The sequence below is a fragment of the Heterocephalus glaber genome, unplaced genomic scaffold, assembly GCF_053883595.1.
Source record: "Heterocephalus glaber isolate CG9 unplaced genomic scaffold, H.glaber_assembly_v1.0 deba00001460, whole genome shotgun sequence".
In the NCBI taxonomy this organism is placed as follows: domain Eukaryota; kingdom Metazoa; phylum Chordata; class Mammalia; order Rodentia; family Bathyergidae; genus Heterocephalus; species Heterocephalus glaber.
Window position 1 is genome coordinate 7,200,310 of NW_028258307.1, and position 27,615 is coordinate 7,227,924.

The 27,615-nt window shown below is 51.6% G+C and overlaps 1 protein-coding gene across 6 annotated transcripts in view; it reads right to left on the reverse strand.

The window, feature by feature from the left end:
• The window catches only part of Slc25a37 (solute carrier family 25 member 37), a 38,562-nt gene extending 13,432 nt beyond the window's left edge, over nt 1–25,130 (reverse strand). For 2 of the 6 annotated variants that reach the window (XM_021261283.2, XM_087216810.1), the window contains exon 1: nt 23,196–23,978. In XM_021261283.2, coding sequence (XP_021116942.2) covers nt 23,196–23,498 — 303 coding nt within the window. In that variant the 5' untranslated portion in view covers nt 23,499–23,978. Of the gene's footprint in view, nt 1–10,415; nt 11,477–23,195; nt 23,979–24,788 lie in introns of those variants that run through there. The other 4 variants (XM_021261288.2, XM_004848351.4, XM_087216809.1 and 1 more) reach the window with 4 other exon arrangements.
• Nucleotides 25,131–27,615: the final 2,485 nt, after the last annotated feature.

Below are 27,615 nucleotides of genomic sequence, written 5' to 3' on the forward strand. Positions count from 1 at the left end.
CTGGGCCAAGGTTCACTGCCTGCCCAGCTCTCCCTCTGCCTCCTCTGCCTCCCAATCCCTTCCAGGTTTGCGAGGAGGTTCTCACCTCTGGGAAACTCAGAACGCACATTAGCATATTACAGGGGCCAGGAAGCCCTTCAGGACCCAAACCTGTTCAACAAGGTCTAAAAGGCCCTTCCTAAATGCCTGTCATTGGCAACTCAGCCTTTTTTCACTTAACCAGTCACACTTTGCTGAGCACACGGAGGAAAACACAGCTGCAGACAACAGGCAAATAGAACCCTCAAGGCAGGAAGTGCAGAACGTACAGGTGTCAGAAGGGAACACACACACACACACACACACACACACACACACACACACACACAGCGCTGCACAGCCCCTGCAGGGGACAGAGGACAGTCAGCAGTGAGCAGCCCACAGACAGGAGGCCACAGTAGCAGGCAGAGGAAACCGGAACAGACCAGCAAATAAGCAGGTCACCCAACCCCCCCACCCCACCCCTGGCTGCTGCTGCTGCCGCCCCTGTGCCTTCTCCACATCCTCCATGCCCACCTGCATAACTGTAGTTTGCTCTCAAAGAGGCAGAAGGGGAAAACACATTTCCCCAGAAACCAGGGGACCAGGGTATCTGGCCTGGGTCTGCCACTCACTATGTGGCCTGCACCAAGTCCCCTCTGGCCTCAGAACCAGGACTGCAGGAGGGCTTAGCACAAGACACAGACTCTACACCTGCACTGCTGAGGCTGGCATGGGGTGCAGGGCCAGCCCTTTCCTCTGATTCTCCCAGAAGCCAGTGCCAGGCTGAAAGGCCTGCCTGCTTGGCCTGATCTCCCCCTGTGGGGAGAAGGGTGGAGGAAGAATGGAAAATGCAGTTTAGTCCCAGTCAAACTTGCTGATCAGGTAACAAGAGCTTGGAGGACCCTGGGGAGAAAGCACAGTAGCCCTGACCCTGCCTTTTCAGATAGGAAACTGGGACCCCAGAAGGACAGTGACTCGCCCAAGATCCCATGGCTGAGGGTCCTAGGTGCTGGGCCCAGGCCCAGAAAAGAGAGGAGGGTAAGCTGAACCGGGTAGGGGCCCTCAGCCCAGACCCAGCACGTGGCCGCTGCTGACTCCCTGTCAGACCCGGAGCCCACTAATGGGCCCCACCCCACCCTTCTCAACTTCCCAAAAATAAAAACTTCCTGTGCCCTAAGTGCATGTGGTATTTGTAGGATTAGGAGAAGATAATGTGAAACCTATCCATTCGGTGCCAGAGACAATGGGGAAACCGTGCAGGGAGGGAGCTGCATGCAGGCAAGCACATGTCACAGAGGGCAAGCGCAAGCTCCGGGCGGACCCAGGGCTGAGATCCAGGCTGCCCAGCGGTCTCTGCCCCAGACCTTCTCCCAAAGGAAGGGAGCCAGGCGCAGGTACCCGGGTACCTAGACAGACGCCGAGCAGCGGCTGCCACGCCCCAGGCCCCGGATTGTGTCAGAATCCAAAATCAAACTGGGAAGTTTCATCCTATCCTAGCTGCCAGCTGTACCCAAGCAGCACTGACATTTATTCAATCCAACCACAGTGAATGCCCAGACTGGCTACAGGTGCCCCCAATCCGCACCCTGGCCACCAGCTCTCCCACTCGGACCCCGGGCCCAACCCAGCAGTGTGATCCTGCTGATACCACTCTCCAGACACAAGGTCAGCTCACATCAACAGCCACCTATGACAGACAGGACAGGCCAAGGTGCCCATCCTGAAGAGCAAGTCCCCCCCCAAACACCACACACGCATGACTGCACAGGCCAGGAGGAAGAGTCCTCTCTGGCACCTTGCTGGCTTCCACAGCAAAGCCATAAACCTCATTAGGCCTTGGAAGCCCTGTCCCACCTTCCAGAGTCCTTAGGAGGCGCCGACGCTCCAATGCAGGGATTGACACCACATCAAAGTGCGGAGCACACACTGAACCTCTACCTGGCGTCCTGACTCAGAACCTGCTCCCTGGCTATGCTCCTTTAGAAGACAAACTCCTAAAAGAGTTTTCAATGGTCACACCCCAGGCCTTTGAGATCCCATGCAAAACAGGACCCACAGGGAGGGGGACGCTGTGCAGCATCATTCCCAATCACCCGCTAAGCAAGAGTGAAGGCTGCGACATTCATGTTGCTCCGAGACACATCTAAGTTTATCCACAGCTCCAAATTCCAATCCAGATCTTCCAAAAAAAAAAAAAAGAAATCTTCCAAATTGGCAAATATCTATACACAAAGAGAATATACTTTCCTATATAGCATACAATCACATACAGATACACATATACATGTATATTTAATCACAAGGAAAACTGGATCTTAGAGACCCCAAGAGAAAATTACTCCTAAAAATAGTCACTATCCTGACCTGAAAAGGCTGTGGGAAGGAAGGATGGTTACTCACCAGCAAGGGGACTTCCAGACACACGCTTCTGAAAATGGCCCCCCCAGTTGACTACAAAGAGCCACGACTCTGGAGCAAGTTAAGGGCCAGCTCCCAGAAACATCAGCTGGAAAAGGTATAGCAGGACGAAAGGAGCCCGGAGGCCTGGGAGAACACACCCAGCTAACCCTGCAAAGCCCCACACTTCAGGTCCAGGGCACCCTAATGTTGGGGGCAGGAGGAAGTAGGTTCGTACATGGGGAACAAACCATTCCAGCTCTTCTGCCTTCTCCCCTGTGTCCCACAGGGCTCCACATCTTCAGAGAGTCACATTTATCCTTTCAGTCCAGCCTTCCCAGTCTCTAAAGTGTGGGGCACAGACGGCAAAGCATCCAGGACACCACTATCCACGTTCTCCAGACAGAATCCTGGAACCTTCAGGGTCCATGGGGCCATATTTCGGCAGTGGGGAGGGCACTGCTGCTTCTTGGGGCAAAAAGACTAAGTGAACAGTTCCCATCACAGGCTTGGTAGAAAGAGCCAATTCTGTCACCACACCGATAACCAAGTTTCTTGGGCTCCTGGGGAAGAGGCCACAGCACCAGCCCCAGTTCCCCCTGCACAGCCCACAGTGTGTGATTCAGTCCTAGATTATGTCCAGGGTGGCCAGAAAAAGAGGCCACTTCACTTGCACCTCAAAAAATGTGTGACCGTGCATCAAGCCATAAGGAACTGAGCTGTCACTACACTTCCCTCTATACTATCTGATTTTCTGGACTATGTTACTTAGCGGGGGCACAAAACCAGGCACAGACAGGAGAACAGTCCTGGGCAGGACACGCAGGACCACGTGGGAAAGCAGCATGGGCCAGCAGCTTAGTGTGCGTGAGACCACTGTAAATGTCTGCAGGAAGAAAGGCAGACCACTGGAAACCCTCATTCCGTGCTGAACAGTGGAGAATTTACAGTCGGGTGTTTTCCATGGCTCATGACAGCAAAGAGGTGGGATCCATGAAAAGCCGAATGGTGAGCCAGATGGACCGGGTCTTCTGCACCTGAGAGGAAGCAGCAGGCCCACATAACTGAAGCCCACCCTGTGGGGCCACCTGACCGATACCACTCTCTCCAAAGCTGCGGCTACGCAGCCACTCAAAAGGCCATGGTAATGCCGCACACCACACAGGGCTCCCTTTCTACCCACAGCAGCAGCTCACAGCCCTGCAGGGGCTCAAAGGATGCTGTTTCCACATTCCTGACCCTCCGAGCCAGCCCTTGTTCATCCCCTTCTGTCGAAAACTCACAGCCTGAGCAAGGAAGGAGGAAAGAATCCACACCGGGCCCAAGGCCAGTGTACCCCACAAATGCAGGAACGCCTCATTTGCAGCCCACCCCAAAAGATTAAGTAACCCCTGCCCTAGAGGTGAGACAAATTCCCAGCATTCCAGGTAACTTCCTGGGACTTCAGGGATGCAACTGCTAACCCCACTGGGAAACAGCAAAGAAGGGCAAGCACTGGGCTGTAGGGAAATTTGAGCTAGGGTCACTCCTACCCACCTGCCCTGGAAAGAAAAGGAGAGGGCTGGGTCACAGGTTCTAGTCCCAATCTAGCTCTAACAGGCTGTGTGGCCTTGGGCCAATCAACTTGCTTCTCTGAGCCCCTTGTGCCTGTATTTACAAAACAATGGTAATACTAGAAACAATAACAGTAAGAGCTAGCTATCCCATTTTACAATGGGAAAAGTGAGGCACAGGGTTGCTAAGCAACTTGCCCCAAGGGCAGAGTAAGATTAGAAACCAGGTAATCCGGCTCTAGAGTCATATTCCTAACCACCAGGTAACCCAACCTGTCAAAGGGGTGGACAGTACCGGATCACAGATGATCTCCAACTCCTCTTCTGTCCCCGATGTTCTGCTTCTATGACCACCTGAAGTCACCTGTATGCCACCTCCCATGTGCCTGACCCTGGGAAAGGGGGAGCTGCCCTGACATTACCTAAATTCTCACTTGTTAACGTCCATGCAAGGATGTTAACCCTGGGAGGGCTCTGTCTACACTCAGCCTGCAAGCGGTGCACTTATAGGTACTCGTGAGCCTTCTCCAACAGAGATCCCACAGCTTCAACCTGTCCCACAACCCTGGCCATCGGCTAGGCCACTGGTCCCACCCAGAGCTGATCAACTCAAACCCATTCTGTCTCCTGAAAAAGAGCTTGAATGTTGGCCAAGGTCGTGGCAGGCAGGGCACTGGACGGACGGAAGCAGTGCTTCTCCCTCAGTATTTGTCTCAGTCCACTTCCTGCTGCGGTAGCAGGGTACCACCAACTGAGGGTAACAACAGCAGTGCATCTGGGTCATAGTCTTGCAGTCTCCAAGTCCAAGCGCGTGTGGCAACATCTGGTGAGGGTCTCTGCTGCATCATAACAAGGCAGAAGCCAAAAGGGCAAGGGAGCACATGCAAGGCCAAGGAAATCAAGCCAAACCTACTCTTTTAACAAGAACCCACTCCCCACATAACTAACCCGCTTCCCAGGAGAACGGCACCCCAGCCCTCACAACCGCATCCCCTCCTCAAGGTCCTGCCTCTCAGCACTGCTACAATAGCAATTAAACTTCACCGTGTTTTTCGGAGGGGACATCCAAGCCACAGCAGTATTCACAGGATAAGGCTGAAATATGCCAATGGTAGAGCTGCTTCCAAAAATTTAACTCATTGCTAATAAAGATGACTGTGAGGGCCTCCCACTGACTCAGCGAGCCCTGGGGATGCATTGGCTCATAAACACCCTCCTTACAAGTAGGCACAAGAATGTTCCTCCAGTTCGCCTCACCCCCGAAGGTGTCTTACTTCCCTGTAATATAGGTAAACCCACTGAAGCCTTAGTGGCACAGTGAGGAATGAATCTAACCCAAGAGTCCACAGTGAAGTACAGTAACCCTCCAAAGAGCAGATCATGCTGCATGTGGGCAAGGAAGAGAGCCCAGGCACCTGGACGTGCCCAGAGAGTCACACAGGGTCCCTACAGCTCTGCCACAGGCTTTGCACAGTGGGGCTCCCTGTAAGCTTCCACTTGGTTTCAGAGTTCTGCTGGCCATCACCTTCCCCTTTCATTTTGCTAACATGGAAACCACATGGTGGACTGGTCCAAGCTCCTAGAGCTGGGAGGTGACCCTGCCCCTCTGACAATCTTCCAACCATACTTTGCTGAAAATGCCAATTGCAGAATCTCACAGAGACTTACTTCAACCACCCACTCAAGACTCGAAGACAGCCTCTACCTTAAGGAACAGATACTCTGGTTGAGAAAACCAGACTAACAGAGGTCTAAGCGCCATCAGAATGGGGTGGGATGAGGGCACAGGAGGTAGGGGAGACCTCACGTATCAAGAAGTCAGCATCCCTTTGGAGCACAGGGCTGAGACCGCAGAACCAGAGAGAACAGGTCTGAAGTCCATCCAGTCCCCAATCCATTCCCTCAACAGTCGCACAGCGAGCATCACCTCCAGGCCATGTGCCATGCTCAAGACTGAGGACACTGGGATGGTCCATGTCATTGCACTGGTTCCTAGAAAGGCTGCAGTGTGTCCTCTACCTGGAAGGGGGGACCATCACCTCTGTCAGTACAGGTGGCCTGGACCACCAGCAAGACCAGCTGCACTTTGCTTGAAGGAGCAGCTGTTCCTCTCTGCATGCTGAGAAAGGGCCATTGGGCACAAAGGACTTCATTGCAACTGAATCCCATTAGGCTACAGAATAGGAACAGGATAGATGGCCCAAACAACCTCACCGCAGTCCCCAGGATCCCAGGGGAAAGCTACCAACCACAAGGTACTGGCTTGGGGACTGCAGGCCACAGTATGAATTTTACAGAAATGACACACTACCCCAATCCCGTGACCAACAAACCTTGGCTAGGTGACACTGCTTTTCCTTTATGATAGACAAAAAAGGCCTAGAGCCAGCAAAACAGGCTCAGAGCCACAGCTGCACATGCAGCCCATCTCTGACCTTCCTCTTCCTCCTCAAAGCGTGGCCTTAGGCAAGTGACTTACCTCACCAAGCCCATTTCTTTACCTGTGGCAGGGCTCATACTAATGCCTACCTTCTAGTCTCCTGGAGGCCCTGTGCCTGGCATCAGGCATACAGTTGCCTGCTGCTTTCATTCCTGTTTTTGTTTTCTTTTTTGATAAACGGCAAATTCCTAGAAAGATGCTATTTTTACTAATCCCTTCATAACCTCCCCCTGCTGAAGAGGAGGAGAAAGAGGATGCCCTCCGGATGGATCCACCACTGGACACTGACCCAAGAACGGTGCCCACTACCCCTGCAGCCCTTCCATGCTTCCTGCCCTCCTCACAGAAGGGAAACTGAGGCCCAAAAGACCAACAGGACTTGCCCCTGGCTGCACCTTAAGGGACTGTGACCCTCCTACCTTCACCTATCTTCCCTCCCCATTTCTAAGTGAAAGAAAGGCCGGCTTAAGTTAATCTTGATTATATAATAAAGGAAATATGGATAGCTCCCTGTAGGGAGGAGGGTACTAGCATCGGTTTACACAGGCACAGAGAGGCCCCAGGAAGCTCACTCACCTGATCTGGCTGTTCTGGGCCAAGTGCTGTTCTGGGGACCTTTGATAGGTGCTAAAGTCCGGGGTCATGGCTGGATGGGGATCTGGAGGACCAAGATTCCCTGACACTGCTGCTGGGGATGGAGTGACAAGCTCACCACACTCCTCAGGACTCGCACTGACCTCTGAACTGTGGGCCACAGCCCTGGGAGCCAAGGTCAGTTACACGACTGGGAACAGGGAAGCCCCTGTGGGTTCGGGCTCTTTCTGCCTAGGGGACACAGCAGCTGTGGCTCTCTGGTCCCTCAGGCTCTGGAGGAATCATATTACAGGGCACAGATGTTTACACTGAGCATCTCATGCTACCACACAGGGGCAAGACTCCAAAATGTACCCCTAAATGTTAGCACAAGAAAACAGCCCTGTTCGAAGAGTCAGAAGACCTAAACTCCTGTCAGGCTGTATCAATAAATCTCACAGGGACTCTGGGCAATAATTCACCTCTCTGGGCACCAGCTTTCAAGTAAGTACCATGAATTTCCACCAGCACGTCAGCTAAATGGAGTGAGAGGTTTCTTGGGTTTTGTTCATCATCTATTACAACTCCAAATACTGTATTTGTTGAAAGAATAAATGGTACTAACAAGCTGTAAGGGGGTCCTCTCCAGTCTGTAACAGTCTAAATCAGTGAAAACCGGTAGCACCTTTGGAAAAACCAAAGGTTGTGTGTGTAGGTGCATGGGTGAGTTTCCTTTTGGGGAAGTAAGTCTATGTCACTCTGCATCAGGTCTACTTGCAACTACTTGCAATTCTGTATTTTAAAAAATGCAAAGGAGGCTGAGGATGTGGCTCAGTGGTAGAGCACTTGCCTGGCATGTGTAAAGTCCTGGGTTCAATCTCCAGGACTAACAATAGTAAAGCAAAAGAACTTTAGGAAAAACTAGAAGCCTTGTCCACTGTTGGTGAGAATGTAAAATGGTATAGCTGCAGTGGGAAACAAGGTGATTCCTCAAAAATTTAATAGAATTACCATGGGATCCAGCAATTCCATGTGCAGGTATACACTCAAAAGAACTGAAAGCAGGTATTTGTACACCTATGCTCATAGAAGGATTGTACACAACACCCAAAAGCTAGAAGTGACCCAAGGGTCCATCAATGAACAGATACAGAAAATGTGCTCTACCATACAACAGAATATGACCCACCCTTAAAAGGGAAGGACTTTGATACATGCCTCCACACTGATTAACTCTTGAAGACACTGTGCTAAGTGAAATAAGCCCATCATAAAAGAACAAGTGGAATAGATTCCAATTAGAGGAGTCAAATTCAAAGGGAAGATAGAATGGGGGAAAGCGGAAATGAGGACTTGTTATGTAAGAGTCACAGTTTTAGTTTTGCAAGATGAAAAGATTTAAGACTGGATGCATAGCACACACTCCTGAACCGTATGCTAAAAGGTAAGATATAAATTTGATGTTTATTTTGTCACAATGAAAAAAATCCTAAGTCTGATCAACTGCTCACTCCAGATGCATTTCAGAATCTAAAATCCTAGCCCAATCAAATAATTCCCTGAGGTTTCCCATGACATCTGTACTAGCTGGTTGTCTGTCTGTCTGATTGCCTGTTTTGGGTAAAGGCCGCCAGGGACCTCAAATGCATAGAGTAAGTAATTCCCTGAAAATACAATGTTCTTGGCCCCAAGGCTGCTACGGGAGGAAATGTCTGGAAAGTCAGCCCACGGGGTCCTGGGAAAGAGGCAATGCTTCAACAGCAGAAGGCAAAATGCTCAGAACAGAGCACAGGCCCTCTTTCTTCCCACTTGCTGACCTGGCCGGAGGACGTAGAATTTCCCTTGCTGGCACAGTCCAGCCCATGCCACCCCAAAGAGACTCTCCCGGCAAGCAGCACCCGATGAGCTCAGGCATGGAGAAGCCTAGCATTTGTGAGAGACTGGGAGATGACAGGCCCAGTGGTTACAAGACCTGCCCTGGGCATCAGTGCCAGGAGAGCTGAGGGGCCTGGCACCCTGTGGGCACCGGCTCTCCTGGAATCCACAGATAGAACAAGGAGCTGGGTACCTCAGAACCCCTTGAATATCTCCAAGTCGGGTGTGGCCCTGCCAGCTTCTGCAAGGCCAACTTCACGCCCTTCAGAGGCTTCACATTCTAGAGCATGCCCCATCATTAGCCTATTATCCACAGGACAAAAAAGGATTTTTCAAAGCATTCCTGTCGCCAGCCTTTGCTTGCTCATTCCCTTTGATGACCTGTAATTATGTGCAGGATGCGTCTGTGTCCGTCTCCATCCGAGCTGCAGAGAATCATGCAGGCAGGACAGCAGGACGATGAAGCTTCACCCACAGGAATGCGCAAAGCAGCTCCCTTGCTGCACATCTGTGTCCCCAGCACTCGGACCTGGCCACCACCCGGGGCTCTGTATGCAGAGGAACAGTCAAAGACGTGAGCCCCATTCAAGTTGGGCTTCAGAGTTCGGGGGTGTTGGTGGTCAAACGAGGTGCCCAGGTAAATTCCCTAGACATCACTCTGAATGCTTCTATGAGATTATCCCCGTAATGCAGGACGATGCGTGGGTAGTCGGGGCTGGTCATGGCTCCAGGACCACTCTCCTTTCTTCACACTTTTCCCCTTTCACATGAAATGACAATAACTCGGACAGGCGACAACACATCAGAAACCCCAGGCTTGCCATTCCAAGGGTGTCACCCCAAAGGGAGCCATGAGAAGACTCAGCTTTTAGCCTCCAGGATCCACATGCTAAACTGAAGCTAGACGACTTACGACGTGATTTAATATTTCCCTATGCTTTGCTGATGTGTGTTGCGGGGGTCATCTTCAAGTTTTCAGGAATGACAGGAACCTCTCGTTATGGCTAAAACCCACTCCTAAAACAAGGAGCGCAAGCATGCAATTTAAGCCAAAGCTGCCTATTAGCAGGGTTCAGGCTGCAAGAGTCTCCATGGGTAAAAGGGACAGGCTCCCTGTGCCAGAAAGACCTATCCACCACCTGGATGTCACCACTGCTGGTGGCTGGGGACAGGCAGGGCAGGTGGGGTCCTTGCCTTCAAGGCATCTGTAGTCTAATAGGGGGAGAAAAGGGAAACCAAATATCAGATAAAGAAAAAAAAAACTCTCAATGACCTGAAGCAAAAGTGGAAGATACTAGGAGGGCAGACGCAGGGACCTAAGTGAGACTTGGGGAGGGTCCTGGAAGTGACACCAAAGTGGAGACCTCAGGTGAGGCAGGTAAAGCACATGATATAGAAGGGGCTCGGGCACAGGGGCAGAGGGGAACGTGGATGAGGCCCAGAGAGGACCGGCGTCCCCTGAAGCCCGCTGAGTACCAGGAGATGAGCCCGGGATGTGGCCTAAGGACCGGAGGCCCGTGCCGAGCCCTGGACACTGGGCACGTGAGTCATCTTACCCTCAGTGCTGTTTCTGTTTGGCTCTGACCTTGGCTGTGCGTTCAGGAAAGGAAGAGATGGAGGGAAAGAAGCAGGAGACGGTTCCTTTCTGTGCCATTTCTGGGGCACACAAGCCCCCTGCTTGTGGGGGGTGCTTCAGAGAGCCTCCCCAGCGCCCCTCTCTGTCCCCTCGCACACCACTCCCTTCCAAGGCCTGGCTGACCCCATCTGTGCCGCTGGCAGTGCTGGGTGACCTTTGGCCACGCTGCCCGACCCCTGGATGACTCAGCTTCCTGATGGGGACCTTGTGAAAGGTCCTGGCAGGAAGAAGGCAGACAGCTATAAACAGGGCCTCCCAGAAGCATGTGCCACAGTCTCCCCTTGGTTCCAGGGTGGGGCTGCGGCCACTGAGCATTTCTGGAATCGCCTGGGTTTGCAGTTTCAAAGTATTACTGGTGGTGATTTCAACAGATTAAACAAACTGTAATTTCTAGGCAGGGACTTTGGAAATCAGGGACAGGACAGCCCCAAAAGGGACCTGGGTAGCTGGCTCCTCTCCCTGCCCTCCCCGCAGAATCCACCGCAAGGGTCTTCCCAACTTCCTCTTCAAAGCCTGAGGGTCCACACTTTCCACGCAGAGTCGAAACACAGCTCCCAAAGTTACACTGCCCCATGGAACGAGGAGTGGAAATTTGAGACTGGAAACTTCCCATGAGGTCACCCGTTTGATCCTGCCATTTTGCAGACAGATACAGAGGCTCAGACAAGTGACACGTCTCTCCTAGCGCTGCTCTTCAGTGGGCCTCAGGTTATCTGAAGCCAATGAGAATTCACCTAAAAGGCAACAATACCCGTGCATACACAGAAAGGCCCACTTTTGCCTTTTTTCTCCTCCTTTTGCTTCCTGCCCTTTACCATCAAGCAACTACTCGAATGCTGGCTGGTTTGGGGTTGAAAAAGGCCCCCAGTGCTTCCCAGTCCCTTCAATTCTGGCTACTCCAACACCAGAAATCTGTTTTCAATTTAAAGCAGCTTTCGGTGAAAGCTCAGTTTTGAAGCAACTTTTGGTTTTCAGAGACTGAGAGAGAATTTCAAGAGCTTTCTTATGATTAGGTTGCAGAAAATCCAAAGATCCTGAACTCGAAGCTGGAAAACAAGGACTCTCGCCAAGGCCAGGCCAAGCGTCACAGGGCCCTCGCAAAAGTCTGTGATGGGACCGCGCTAGTCCAAGGGCAAAGGGAACCCACCGTGCCTCACATTTGCAGAGACCCTAATAGCAGACCACAGTCTCAACTTAGCCACCTCCTCCCGAAACTTCAAAGACTGTGTTGGAGGCACAGAAGTAGCTCAGTCCTTCCAATGTGGAAACTTATTTGTATTGTTATTTATATTGTTTTTGCAGTTAAAAAGTAGGGCTGATATTCTTGAAGCTCTAAGGACTAACTTTAAATCTTCAGTAAATTTCAAAGCAATTTTGGGGGGAGTTTTTATAGTCTTGTTAGGTAGTTCAGGCTGGCCTTGAACTCACCATGTAGCCCAGGCTGGTCTCAAACTTGCAGCAATTCTCCTGCCTCAGCCTCCCAAGTGCTGGGATGATGAGCATGCACCACCACTCCTGGCTCAAAGCAAGCTAATTTACTACTTTGCTCTTCCTAGACTCCATAAACCAGTGGACTAAAAGACTCAGACACTGCCCAAGAAGCCAAGGTTCAAGAAAAAAAAAACTTTTCAAGCATGATTTCATTAAAGGAGAGATCTTCAGCCTCACCTACACGTTAGGTTCTTAACCCTTTCACAAAAAACCTTCTCCTTCTGGGGGGCATCTCCTTGGGCTCTGCTTCAGGACCAGATCCTGGTTTCAACTAGGGTTCATCCTGGTGGCAGCAGGTCTGTGCCCACACCCCATCCCCATCCCTGCACTGGCCCCTTGGAGAAATGAGACTCCGTTTCAGAAGCCATGGGACTTGGGAGGTTCTAACGCTGGAGTGACTGCTGGGAGGAAATCATCTCAGGCCCTCCCTCAAGCCCAGCTCAGAGCCCTGTGGCCTCCACAGTCAGCTCCCCACAGGGAGAAGAAGAGGACTGGAAGTCTGTCCAGCTGCACCGTTACCTTCCCCCCAAATGACAAGGAAACCTGCACAAATGTGAGCCTCCAGAACAGGCCTCAGTAGTTTGTGGTTCCAGATCATTTCTGCTCCTTGGAAGGCACAGCTGTCACCTGCCCTGTCTCTTTCAAGGCTCTCTCTTCACCCTACAAGGCATGACCTGGGCCGGTAAAGGTCACCCAGGCAAACCCTAAGCCTCCATGCTTAATTTATAGCTGCTTATCTGGATGCTGGTCCAGCCCACATTTGTTACTCCTGCCACCCATTAATTATGAACCAATTATGAGCAGAAATCCTTTCACAGGACAACCCGGCCCCCTTCCTTATTTTCGAGTCCTGTGCACACAGCTTGCAGGCAGCGTCCTCCCGCCTCTCGGTCTGACTCCTTGGAGCTGCCACCCTGCAACTTTAAGCCAGGCTTCTGCTAGCCTGAGCACACCCAGGATCCTCTTGCCTGTGTCAGTGCAAGGAGCACCCTGCAACCAAGACACACCATGAGTCAGAAGCCAGGCCTGCCGAGCCAAGTCACCCTCCATCTTCTGCCCCATCGTGAGGCCAGGCAAGGCAAGGCGCCAGCCAAACCTCCAATTTGGGCACTGTGGGAAAAGTGGGACCAGGAGGAACCAAGACAGAGGTACCTATGTCTACACAAAAAAGCAATCAAGGAAAGCAGACACAGGAGAGAGCAAGGTGGGAAAGAACCCAGATGGCATCAAAAGCACAGAGTCCCCTGGCAAGATCATGAGTCCGTCACCTCTGTTGTCCTGGGGTCCCTCCTCATGACATCCTGAGACTCATCTGGCTGGAACTCAAAGGGACAGGCTCTCTCAAAATATAAGAGTGAAGACAGAAACGATATAAAACGACAGTTCCACAGAGGGCTCGTGGCTGCTGTCCCCAGTAGTGGGCTGGTCCTTCTGAGCATGCTCTGACGTCTCACCTCTTCCTCGGTCCCAAGGGAAGAGGTGGTATCCTTGTCCCCACACAAGATATGGGAGACACTGTGTTAGAGGAAGTCAGCCGCCCGGGGCCACGCACAGCTGCGGGAAATCCTGCAGTCGGAAGAGGGAGTCTCGATGCTCCATCCCAGTGGGCCATTTCATCCCTTCACAGGGTCCCACTTTGACAACAAACATGTGACCTAGCACCTTTAAACTGTGTCCCGGCAAACCCTGCTTTTTTTTCCTGAGATGCAGTTAGTAGACTTGAAAAGTGGGAGGGAAGGCAGAATTACTATTCCCAATTTCAGATGAAAGAACTGTACCCTAGTGGTCCAAGGTACTACAACACATACTCTTCCCAAAAGGTCACTTTTATACTGTAATCTAGACAGGAATCCTCAGACTGGTCCAAATGTCAACCCCTAATTCAGTGCAATTTTGACTCTGCTGAAATAAGTGCCAGAGAAGCCAGACAGAGTCAAAAATACTCTACAGCAGAAACACTCCATTTATGTCCAACCCTCTGAAGGATCCTGGAGGATTTGACTGAAGAACTCTTAACTATACGCTGGAGCCCCGAATTGCACGGCATACTTTCCAGGTGCCATGATTTCCTGCTGGCACTCCCTGGACTCTGGTTCTTCCCTCCCACAAATGAAGCTGGGCCCTATGACAAAACCTAGTCCTTTCCCACTCATCTGCCTGAACCCAGCTCAAAGGCATCGCTGTCATTAACACCAGCATCTGCACCCAGGCCCCCACCAGTCTGCATCAGCCTGAAGCCCTCTCTCCCTCCTCCCACTCCAGCTCTGGGGCGGCAGAGCAAGGCCCGTGTTTGGGGTGTGTTTCTTTCGGAAGCTCGGTTTCCTCAACTATGAAAATGAGTCAGTACATGGCTTTTCCAGCCTGCAAAAGGGAACTAACAAGATCAAATAAATGGTGGAGCAGAAGTCAAGACATTACAAAACTACTACAGACATACAACTGCAACAGCGATAGACAAACAGGCCCGGGGCTTCAGTAATATACTTCCAGAAGGAATAATAACAGGAGCTAATATTAGCTGTGTGCTTACCATGTTTCTGGACTTTTGTTTAAGTACTAGGGATTGAACACAGGGCCTTTGCACTGAGCTACACCCCCAAGCTTTTTTCTAAAGACAGGGTCTTACTAAGTCATTGGGCTGCCCAGGCTGCACTTGAACTTGTAATCCTCCGGCCTCAGCCTCCCAGAGTGCTGGGATTCCAGGTGTGTGCCAGCTCCCCCAGCATGGTACTAATTCTCAGCACTCCAGGTGGATCATCTCAAGTACAATGTTACTTCTCCTCACGAACTTAATTCTTTCTGTGATTCTGGTCTCAGAATGGACAAGAATTAAGTTCGTGAACCAGATATCACTATAGTTCTCCTAAGGACGCTGTGTACTAGGTACTGTTACTCCCATTTTACAGATGAGAAAAGCAAGGCACTGGGAGTTTTCCCGGCACTTCACCAGAACAGTCTAGCCCCAGGGCCTCTGCTGGATCCCGGCCAGCTGCAATCATTAAGCATTCTGCCTCTGATACAGTGTGTTTAGTGCACTGAGGTTTATACAAGTTATTCACAAACAGGATCTCAGGTCTTGCAGTTCAGGAGGAGAAGCCCAGTCCAGAGAAACAACTTATGCAGGTTTTCCAAGGTAGTCAACGCAGGATTGGCACTCAGATACAGGGGGGTTGTCTCCTAATTTGGTGGCCTTTCCAGAGCCTCAGCTCATGTTCCCTGAGCTTTCGCACAATGAGACATAGGTCAGGAGCCTTTGCCAGCAGGAACCAATGGTGGACACAGCCAGCCGGACCCTGGGGCATGCAGCTTTTGGAGTCTCTGCCTGGCTATGTCGGGCAGACCCAGAAGCCCAGCGAGCCGGAGGAAATCCTCTCCTCTCTCTGGGTGACACACAGCTCAGTCCCTCCACTTGACCCACAGGGGCCGGGCATTTCCTAGGCCTGTTATGCAACTCTTACTTCAAGGAGGCGACTGCTGGGATTTCTCCCTATTTCAACATGGTTTTGTTTTCTCTGCAGAAAGCACCAATGTGAGACCGTGACACCTCAGGGACCAGACAAGGACCCTTCTGGCCTGTCTGGGATTAGGAACAGGGTGGGGACGCTCTCAGAAGCACCTCTGTAAGCCAGTGTGAGCTTCCAGGATGACTAAGGAGCGAGGATCACCGGTTCTACAGAGAAGAAACCCATTCAAGAAGGCCAGCAAAGAACCCGAGTGACGCTGCCCTGCAGGCTGAGACCTTCAGACAACAGTGGCCTGACCCTCCCACAGCCTAGACAACCCAGACCTTGTCCTTTAGCCCAGGATGACAGCATAGCAGGCTCCACCATCCATGGCTTCATTACGCGGTCAACCGTAATCCAAAAATACTAAATGGGAAATTCCAGAAATAATTCATAAATCTTAAATAACTTTGTTACAGAAGAGTGTTTCTTACAATTGTTCTATTTTATTATTAGTTCCTCATCTCTTACCATGCCTTTTTGGTTTTTGTTTTGTTTTCTTGCTACACAGCCCAGGCTGATCTTGAACTCGCTGCAATCCTCCTGTCTCAGCCCACTGAGTGGTGGGATCCCAGGCATGTGCCACCACACGCAGCTTGCCATACCTAATTTATAACTTAAATTTTATCACAGATATTTCATAGAGGAAAAAACATGGCATGTATACAAGATTTGCCACTATCTGGGCTATTGGGCTACTGGGCATCTCTACTAGCCCATCTACTGGGCTACTGGGGAGACTGTCTTAGAACATGACCCCCAAAGGGAAGGGGCACTGCCATCACTCTGAAGACAGGCAATTCTTTGTAAAGGGAGTCATCCCTGTCGCCTAAGCGCAGGGCCTAATTATAGGGACTATGCTTGCTTTGGAAACGGGGGCCAGGAATTCTTATTTTTGTAGGCTGGTGTCTAGCACAAGGCCTAGCCAAGAGGAGGGTGCTCAGTAAACGTGGAATGAAATGAGTGGCTAAATCAAGGAATCGTCTCATCGGGGTGGAGCTGCTGCTGGCTGGGCCTTATTGCAAAAAAAAAAAAAAGAAAGAAAAAGCACAAGAGCTAAAGTGGCCTCTTTTGTGGCTAAGGCCATTATGGATTAAAAACAATACAAAATAGATGAAATAAAAACTAGCATTTGTTCAATAGCAGGCTTTCCTGCTTGTCGTTTCATTTTGGTTTTGTTTGTGGGATAGGTTTTTTGCATCTCTTTAAAACAGCATAGCTTCATTCATTCACCCAGTACCCAGAGTACTTCTGTGTACCACACTCTGGCTGGAGAAGCCACACATAGCAGTCTCTGTAGAAGGATCACCAGGTAGGAAGGTGACCAGATGTGACCTGCAGAAAGCACCACTGCCCCTCTGCTGCCTGCGCACCCTGCTCACCAAGGAACATGCACAGGGTTCCCATGCCAATGCGCCCGCCTTACCTCCTATGCGCTAATGGAAGGATCCCACTTGGATGCTCAACATCCTGACTCAGCACCTGCAGACAGCTTTCCACACTGAAAACCACGCTCCCTGCAAACCTGGCCAGGGAGTCTAAATAGATGTAATCGGCAGACCAGGAAGCTGGCGTACTCTGACGCCAGAGTATGCAGACCAGCAATGAACTGGTCACTCATTCACCAAAATACTTAATGAGCACCGACTATGTGCAGCATGTTCTGTCTGGCAATGAGAATACAGGAAACAAAAGAGTTAAAAAAAAAAAAACCCTGCCCACATTGAGCTTGCATTAAAATGAGGAGAGAGACCATAAACAACATATTATAAATACACATGAAAAATAAACAATATAAATAAGTCAGTGGCAGTGTGTGTGAGACAGGAACAAATGCCGTAAGGGAAAACAAAGCCGGAACAGGCAGCAGGAAGTGCACGGGAGGACAGGGGCGCTCAGACTCGCCTTAACTCAGGTGGTCAGGGCAACTCCAAGGAAAGGACCAATCTGAGTTCCCTGACCCAAGGCAGTGGGGAGAGAGAAGGAAACAAGACCGAGAGGTGTCACGGAAGCAGAGAGGGACAGGTTTTCCATGCACACCAGCAGGGGCTGGGTTAGTAGTTACGCCAGGGTGCTGAGGGAGGCACCTGGGCCTTAAGGACGGCCCATGGGGAAGGTCAAGAGGTCTGTTCTGGACATGCGACATCCAGAGGTGCTGCAGGTGTACAAGTGGCCATGACTATGAGGCAACGGGAGATCCAGGCCCCTAGGGACCTGGGACCTGAGATAGGGATCTCAGAGTTATCCGGACCCAAGTGGAAAGTGAGCCGTGTGCTGGGGAAGACTAGAGGGTGGCGGGAGAGTTCTTCAGACCCAGGTAACCAAGGGACTGAGGAGAAGCCAGACCTGCCGAGCAGGGAAAGCAAGCAGCAGGGAGAAGGGCCGAGGCCCTCTGGCTCACCCGGGGGCCAGGGAAAGGGTGGTGGAGTTGAGCAAGGAGATCACTAGCAGTGTCCTCAGGGTTTTAGGATGCGGTCTGTGCAAAGCTGGGGGCGGTGGGTGACAGGTGAGGTCGCAGAGACCAAGCAGCAACAGTATTTCGATAGCAGTGACAAGAGTCTGCTGTAGGAAGAGAGAAAGTGGCTCTTGGGGGGTGTGGGACCCGGGTGACAGGTCTGAGTGCAGTGCTTATTTACGATGAGACTGGACAGGACCTAGAGAAACACTCCTGAGAGGAGCCAAGGAAAGGGAGGTCGGAGACACTGGAAGTGGGTTGCCCTAGAGAAAGGTGACAAAAATGACCAGCACTGTCACTATTTGCTAAGAACCAGGCACCGCGGCAAGAGCTTCGCACTACCACATTTAATTGTTTCAACAACCTTCCAACAAGATCCTGGTGTTAATGTCCCCACTTTCCACACTCAAAACCTGAACACACAAGGGTCAAGCCCTGTGTCCCTGGTGAAAGCCAGGACTGAAATCCAGGTGTGTCTGTGTGGTTCGCACGCATCACCTTCACCTGCCACCACTGATTCACCTTAGAGGGACGAAGGCCACCTGCTCCCCTGCAATGAATTGGAAGGGCAGTGACAGGAAGATGAGCTTGCCTGTGCCCCTGGTTTCTCCATAACTTGGAAGGGAGATGCCATGCTGGGGTAGAAAGCGGTTGTGGGCTGGGATGGCCTGAAGCAGTCATCGAGCAGGACAGAAGCAGCTGATCAGGACCCAGGAAGGACAGACAGCAGAGCTGTCCCAGGGACACCGACGGAGGCAGCATGGAAATTGCTCTGAAGACCTCAGCTGCCCCACATTCTGATATAAGACCAAGGTCAAGGCAGGTGAGTGCTGGAAGAGGCAAAGGCAAAGAGACAGAGGGCAGAGGACCACTGCAGTGATGGACCCTGGAGGCCAGGCTGTGAGGGTTCCAAACCCAAGATTTCAGAGGCAAGAGCCAGCCAGGGGGCTGCACGCCTGCACTCCTAGCACTTTGTGACGCTGAGACAGGAGTATCACAAGTTGAACCCCAGCCTAGGTACTTACGTGATTTAGTGAGACCCTGTCTCAAACTCTTTTCAAAAAATTTTTTAAATGGGGTCTGGCAATGTAGCTCAGTGTGAAAGCTCTGGGTTCAATCCCTAATACTGGGGAAAAAAGGTTTCAGGGGAGAGAAGACCTGGGTTAGAATAAGGCCCTAGGGAGACAAAGGCTATTGATCCCAAGGGTGTGAAGAATGGAGAGATCAGGACACGAGCTGGGTAGGGACCAAGGGGGACGGGCCGGGTAATCAGATCTACGGGGATCTGTGGTGGAGAAGCAGCCTGTGCTGAAGGCTGACGTCCTCAGAGATGAGGGGAAATAACATACGGGGGGGCGGGGGAGCGGGGAAGAGAACAGATTTCTAGAGAAAATTCACCGTCCATCAGAATATTTGCCATCACTTTGTCCCAAGTGTAGCAGCCTCCAGCCACCAGGGGAATAGGGCTCTCTTTCCGTGGGTTCGGAAGCTGAGGCCAGAGAAGTTAAGATACCTGCCCAAGGTCATAGGTGGGTGCAAAGCGGGACCCAGTCCTGCACAGTAGGGTACAAGGGGCCACACCTGTACAGTTAGGAGAGGAGCAGGACCCCTATCAGGACGGGAGGTAGAAAGAGCACATGGCAACAAGGGGAAAATGTTCTAGTGACTTCCACGGGGTCCACTGGACAAACAGAGAGGGGAAGAAACAACAGAAAGTGGGATTGGGAAAAAGGAAGCACGAAGACAATTAGCATCTCCACCTTACAGGTGTGGAAATTAATGCCAGGCATTCTCTGCCCAGACAGGTAACCCACACGCTGGATTTGAAACCTGAGGGTGAGAAATGTAGCTCAGTGGGAGCCTGAAGGAGGTTCACAGTTCAACCAGGAGAAAGTGACCTGGTCACCTGCCTCCGAGAGTATCAGCTGGGAGCAGGGGTGGAGCAACACCTTTGGCGCTGTAGGGCGTGTCCCCTTAGGAGGAACGGCAGAGTGCTAGGAGGGCGGGAAAAGCACCAGGAAGCTCTGGGGTGCCAGAGAGACTGCCGCAGGCTTGGCGAGAAGCAGATGCATTCACTAGAGGAGCAGGGAGAGGCAACTGCCAGAGGCCAAAAGATCAAGACCATAAGAAAAGGGGGTGTCCCAAGTCCAGAGACAGGTCACTGCTCAAAGTGCAGACAGGACAAAACCCTCTTCGATGACATGGCACAGGGAGCAGCACAGCCCCAAACTCCCTCCCACGGGACACATTTCCCCACCCCCACACCCCTGTGTGGTTTAGGCAATGCAGTCTGTTAAATCCCTCTGCCCATTAAATCCCAAAGACCACTCCATATCAAAATGCTGAGGCTTATTATCAAGTTTCCCAAATAAATTTAACGTCAACTAAAATTAAGTGCTCGCCATCTTCCTAGGAGGCACCCGCCAACCTCAGACCCCAGCCTGCACCTCGCCCATTTGTGGGCGAGGAAATGGACTCGTGAGTGGCAACTGGCGCTCTGCAATGGGGCACAGGTGGTGGATGTGGGCATCAGCATGTGGCCTGGAGGTCATGGAATGGAAGTCAGGGCTGCTATCAAGAATACCTCTCTTTTACTCTCTAACCCAACTTCTCAGTGAAGGACAGAAAAGAGGGAGGAGAGGGATTTGAAGGCAAAGAGATGGGGGAGCAGGGAGAGAGAAAAATCACCATAATTTCGTTCCAGCAACTAGAGTGATTTGGGATTTCACGCCGTCTTGGAGCTGAATGGTGTCCTCTGTACTGTACTTTGTTTCCGGAGCACTGAGCTGGGTGGGTGGGGACTCTGGCAGCTGTCTGCAACCTGGCACCCTTCCTCCCAGTCCGCCTGCAGGGGGGGTGGGAGAGGCTGGAGGGAACCACAGAAGTGGAAAGACGCCGGCACCTGCCTTGCCTGGTGCCGCCTGGAGCTCAGCAGGGCTGGCTGTGGATGTCCGTGAGGTCCCCTCACTCCACCAGGAGCTCAGAGGTTTGGCAGCCATTGGCACCCAAGGCCAGGGCCGAGCTAGGCAGTACACATATTCCTGCTGCGCCCGGGCTGGGAAGGAGGGCTCATCCTGGGAGAGCTAAAGGCCAGGGCTTCCCGGACAGGCCAGCTGGGCAGAAGAAGGGCTGTGAAAGGGTCAGCGGAAGTTCCCCCACTCCAAATCTTTCCTGTTTCCTTTTGCCCCTGCTTTTGCCACAGCCGACTCAGCATGGTCTGCAAGTGGTACGCCTAATCTGGTTGGAATTTCCTCCTCCACCCACCTGGCATGCCTTCCCACAGCCATGAGCACTCCTGACCCGACCAGGGGTTCTCGCCTCCACCCCAAAGGCTGGTCTGGGTCACCATGCCACTTGCCACTTTGGAAGAACCTACCCCTATGTACGACCTGGCTGGAGAGGAGGAGGTCACGCCCGCTGTGGGTGGAGAGAGCCTGCGGAATCCCTTTGCCACTCTCCATACTCCTGGGGATGGCAGAGGTCCCAGCGTCACAGCGCCTTACAGATGAATGGGCATTCGTGTCCACCACTTGGTGTGGGACTCAGGGAAAGGAGGACAGGAAGGAACAGGAAAATTGCCATGGGTCTTCCTGATGCTCACTTCCCAGTCCAAGGCTGTGGGCTATGGAGATCCAGTGACATTATGGAGATCAGATTTGAGGGAGTTGCTACCTTTGGACCACAACTCCCAGCCAGAAGTGCATTTCACACCACCACCAGGGAAACACACACAAGGCAGACGGAATTTCAGCCGGCCACGGGTGCCCCTAATGCATGTCACGCCTGCTCAGATTTTATACACCTGCCAATCTTTTTTTAAAACACTGAGACCACAAATCGGTCACGATCTACAGTTTGAAAAACTCTGGTCATTCAAGTGACAGTGGGAAATAAGAGGATCTCATGAAAAAGCAACTTCAATATTATAACTCTAAGCATCCAACAGCCCTGCCTTCCTGCACTTAGGAGCACAGAACCAAGGAACTCAGCAGCAGACTCAGGGCTGAAAGAGACCAGCACCGGGTTCCATGGCACACACGTCCTGGCATGGCCAAACTGGAAGAAACAGACTGGCTCCGACTCTCATGTAACAATTACAAGACCAAAGTGGAAATACATGCCTTCGCAAGCAAACTTCCTTTTCCTTCCAAGATACAATTTACATTGATTTGGTCTCAATTGTAATAATTATTTTCAAGTTTCAAGTAACATAAAAGGACAACAGATGTTCTGTGTGCCTAGAAAGGCGGACGGGTTACAGGTGGGGAGAAATCCTCAACTGGTGCACAGGCCCATTTACCAGTGACTTTAAAACTAAGGATGTATGGTTGGGTGTGGCGGCACAGGCCTACAATCTCAGCACTCAGGAGGCTGAAGCAGGAGGATCACTACAAGTTAGAGGCCAGCCTGGGCTCTATAGTGAGTTCAAGGCCAGCCTGAACTACATACTCTGTCTCAAATAACCAAAAGAAAACCAACTAAGGCACAGAATAGTGTCCAAGACAGGCAGCAAGTAAAGGGCAGGGCTGGCAACACAATCCAGGTCTCCTGACTCAACTGCTCATTATTTTTATCATCCAAAATACTTAAGAGGAGCACAGCTGCGGTCCTCCTCAAGTAACGCACTTCCACCACTGAGGCCTGGATGAGTCCCTGCCACCTCATGCTTGGCACAGATACCTGTGCTGGTCTGAGTAGATCTCACCACTCAGCTGCCACCTGTATTGGGGTCATGCAAGCTTTACCAGTGCCACTTAAATCTCTGTTCCTTTTGTCTCTGCTGAAAACTGGAAAGAAAAATCCTTGCTACCCCTTCCAGGAAAACTGCATGAGAAAACAGAGTTGCTTTACAACCCACCCTGCGCTCCTAAGAATAGCAGAGCCCATAACAGGCATGTTGGAGTCAGAGTCAAAAATCCCAGAACTAGAACTTACTGGCTAGCTAACCAGAGTTCTCATTTTACTGACAGCCCCATAAGGTAAGTGAGTGGTTCCCGACCAGCCAGATCAGCTCCTCCTCGCTCACACACTATGCTAACCCATCCCCAGAAGGCAATACTAACAACACAGGTGAGGTCTGAAGCCAAACTTATCAATGTCTAGGTGGTAGGAAGAGGAGCCAGGAGAACTAAACACAGATGACACCGTTTAACATGAGACAAAAGCCTTGGGCACCAAAGGGAGCTCAAAAGGCTGACTAATTATTCCTAACCTTAAAAATAAGCTGAAAGGAGCGTCTGAACCAACTCACCACAAAGACGCCTAAGAGGTGGCAGCTTCCTCTGATGGAGACGTCATCTCCTGGATACCCGTGGGACTGGAGCCTGCTCAAATTACATCTCTGTGCTCTTAACTTTCCCCAGACTCTGCCCAGGGCACTTGAGACAACAGCTTCAAATACAGGAAATGTTATTACATTGGAGAGCTTCTTTCTTATACCAATGCCACCCAGTATCCGTGTCAGGTCTTTCGGGAAAGAGCTCTGAAGACCTAAGGGACAAGGTCTCCCTCGCTCCCTTGGTGACAGTGGCAGGCCAAGGATCACTCCTCTCATTCCCCTCTGGGACACTGGAGGGGCAGAAGGGGCAGTGACTCAGGCCTAGCAGTGTGCTGGAAGACAGGCCTCGCCTTACTGCCAGTGCCCATGCCTGTCTGCACAGGACATGGTCTGTCCAGCCACTGACTGCCAGCTCTGATAAAACCCCCTGAGTTAAACATTCCGGGCTTCACACCTGCTCATGAGGGACTGGAGTCAGTGATAAGATACATGTAGCTGTTGGTGGAGGAGCTCTGTGGGCCCTGCTCTGCAAGATAACTGCCACCTAGGGAGGCAACCAAGTTCCCCCAAAGCACACTGTCACTGCAGCCGAAAGGATTCAGGTAGCTATGAGTCAGGGCAAGCTACTCAACTCGCCTCTCTGTGCCTCCGTTTCTTCCTCTGTTAGCTTCCAGGACTGCTCTATGCACGAGATGAGTTATGTTCACGAAGGTGCAAAGTTTAACAATCAATGTTCATATTACTTCCTGCACCTCTCAAAGGCCAGGCCATTCACTATCCCGGACAGACAGCTCTCTAACAAGTAAATCCCACTGCTGAAGCTGTGCCTTAGAGAAATGCAAGTGAAACTATCTGAGGAAGTGACCAGGCCAAACTGAGTGTCCATTACACAACCCAAGGTGAGGTTCCCATAGAACAAGCTCTCTCTTGCCCACTTCCCAGCAAGCAAAAGGAAAGGCAAACGTCACTGCAGGTCTCCCTGCCTGGCAGGTGCTCACTGCCGGACTCCGGGGAAGAAGGGAAGGGGAGTACACAGTACTCCTAAAAGAGCTGCCACCCAGGAGTAGGAATAGCAGGCACGCTGGTGCCGGGGGCGCGCGGTCAGGCGGGGGCCACGTTTCCCTGGCGAGCGTGGTTAGCGCTTTCTCACCGCCAGCGAGCTCGGAAACTGCGCACGTGTGTGCAGCCCGGGCCACCGCGCACCACCTGCGTGGAGCCGAGCAAAGCTGCGGCGCCGCCCCGAGCCTGGCCACGCGTCCTCCCGGGCCACAGCGCCGGCAACTGCCGGGGCCGGGCACTGTGCGGGAGCGGCGGGGCGGGGCGGGGCGCTGGCTGGGGCCCGCGGGGGGGTCGGGGTCGGGGGCGCCCCCGGGCCCCGGGGCCCCGGCTCACTGCAGAAGGGGCGGCGCTGCGCTTCCCAGGGCCGGGACTGCGACCCTGGTAGCCCGCCGTGGGCTCCCGGGCACGGCGTGGTTCCGGGGCGCTGCGCCAGGCTGGCCGTGCGCAGGATGCAAACGCGCGCGCCACTGCCCTGCCGCTCGGTGCCTCAGTCCCCGCGCGCCTTACCTTCACCGAGTCCACCGGGTACATGACCGAGTGCTCCAGGATCCCAGCCATCGCTCCGGCTGTCATGTGGGTGGAAACGGAGGCGCTGGTCGGCAGGTTCTCGTAATCGTCCGACCCGGCGTCCTTGCTGCTGCCGCCGCCGCCGCCATCTCGGCCGTCCCCATCCATCCTCCTCCCCGCAGCCTGGCTGCCCACGCCGCCGCAGCGCAGCTCCATCCGCCGGCCCGGCGGGGCGCGGGAGGCTGCAGGAGGTGGGCAGGGAGGGGGAGGGGGCGGAAAACTTCACTTCTTAAAGTGGGAACCACCTCCCCGGGGCCGCGGCCGCTGACGCCATGGCGGGCTGGGGCGGAGCCGAGGGGCTGCAGGCACCAATGGCCGAGAAAGAAGAGGCTCGCCGCGGCCGCGCCATTGGTGCGCGGGGAGTGGGCGCCCGCCTCCCTTGTGACGTCACTGCGCGGTGCAAATTTCTAAACCACCGGACGGGGGCGAGAGCAGTCGTTGGGGTGTCCCGGGAAGTTGGGCCACCCAAGGGTGGTTGGTGCTGGCCCGCGAGGGACATGCAGGGGAATGGACCTGGGGGAGAGTCAGCCGGGCGGCAGAGGGGAGATGCCCAGAGGTGGGGGGGAGATCCGGAATAGCGGCTCCGGGAAAATCCACCCCCGAGAGCCCGTGGCTTTGCAAGCAGTATTGCTCACCAAGCTTTGGCATTCCTAAGGCCAGAAAAGGAGGGGGAGCCAAGGGGAGTTGCTGGGGATGTCAGTTATGAAGCAGTTAGGGTGGTTGGATAGAGGAGAGGTTACAAAATTCTAGAATTGAAGGCACACCTCTATGTCAGGGCCTTTACTTCTCATGACACATGCCATACAGGGGTCAGTTAAAACTCAGAGGTCCCATTCTAGTTGGCTTTGTTGGGAGAGGATTTTATTTGAATTTATTTCTTCCACTGAAAACATACCATAAAGAGCTGGGAGTGTTCTTCGTCTTATCCTCCCAAAGAGCCAGCCCAATTCCTCCCCACACCAGAGGGACCAAGGCAATAATAACCCGGATGGAGCGCTCCAGTTAGCAGCGCCTGCATATTTTCTTTGGGTTTGGAAGGTCTTTGGAGATGAGAGTAAAATCTCCCTGTCTGCCTGTCTTTTAAGACTGGTCCCCTACCTCTTTAACGTCATCCATCCAACTTGATTGATGGAACTCTGGTCATGCTCCATGGGGGGGGGGAGGTCAAAAAGTGATGGAGAGGCCTGTCTGCTTGTGCAAGTCTCCATGGAGGTGTGCATGTTCCAGGACTGAGGACTCCTGGGGGTGATCAACTTCCACAGTACTGGGGCCTCCCTGCCCGACCCGGACAAGGCTTCTGCTAAGGAAAGTTGGGCATTGAGATATGCAAGGGAGGAGGGCACCCTGAAGAGGCAGTGCCTGCCAGGGTTCAAGTCGTGCCCCCGACAGCTCTCAGAGGTGTGAGATACCATATAGTGTGTGTGCATCAGTAGAGGTCAACAGGCTTCAAGGCTAAGGGCATTAATTTCTCATTTTGCATAGCTGCCAATAGTGGTTCCCAAAGTGGGTGCTAAGAATGTGATAGAAACAAGCCCAGTGTTTAATGATGGCTAAAGAAAAGCCCTCTACTTTTGTCAAAGGTGATTTTTAAGAAATATTGATCAGAAGTTGTTGATGCTCATTTAAAAATGGATGCCCTAAACTGGGTTTGGTGATGCACACCTATAATCTCAGCACTCTAGGAGGCTGAGTCAGGAGAATCACAAGTTTGAAGTCAGCTTGGGCAACTTAGCAACTTAGTAAGACCCTGTCTCAAAAAAAAAAAAAAAATAGCTGGAGATGCACAACCCCCAGTACTTGAAGGGGAAAAAAAGATGCCTTTTAACCAATACGTATCAGTTCCCGTGTCCTGCTTCTGGAATGTGACACAAAAGCCTACCTATGTATGAAGCTCTTTTCCAAAGCATTATTTGTAATAGTAAATTATTAGCAACAACCAAAACATTCAACAGAGGGGAATGACAACATAAATTCTGACAGCTGTATTAGTGAAATATTATGCAGCCATTAAAGATCATGGTCCCATTTTTCAATAACATAGGAAATGATTGTATAAGTGAAAAAACAAAATATGACACTGTAACTATTTACACAAGAAAAAAGTGAAATGATTATAGTGATAGTGACAGAGGATTGTTGGCAACTCTTTTGACTCTGTTTCTCAGACTTTAAATAATACTTCTATTGTTTCTATTAAAAACAATGAGTTGTTCTTTTTAAGATAACATATACAGTACACATATTATATATATTCTAATGAATGAGAAATCCCCTGAACTTTGCAACAGTGATACTGGTAGAAAGAATTCATCTTTCTGATGTTGAGGAGTATTCTCAGAAAATATAACTATGCCTATAAATTTCAGGGATGTGTTTCTTTTTAAAACTTTATTAAATAAAATTTAAGTCAAAACTAACTGAAAATCTATGGAATGTTTATTGTCAATGTTTCATATTTTGTTCTATCTATATGATAGATATGGTCGAACATTTACATTCATTGTGTATTCCTTGTTGCATTATAGGATCCAGAACATTTAAAGCCACAATTCCCAGACTCCCTTGCAGCTATGGCTCTAGATGTGAATTATATTCTTCCAGCAGATGAACTATGGAGATCTGGAAAGTGAACCTGAGATGGAAACTGTCTTCTTGCTGCCTTGATGTTTTCTGCTGCCTGGGAAAGTCATAGACAATTGGAGTAGGAGCAGTTAGAAAGCACAGTGGCTTCCCTTATGCAACAACATTGCAGCATCTGTTCCCAAGT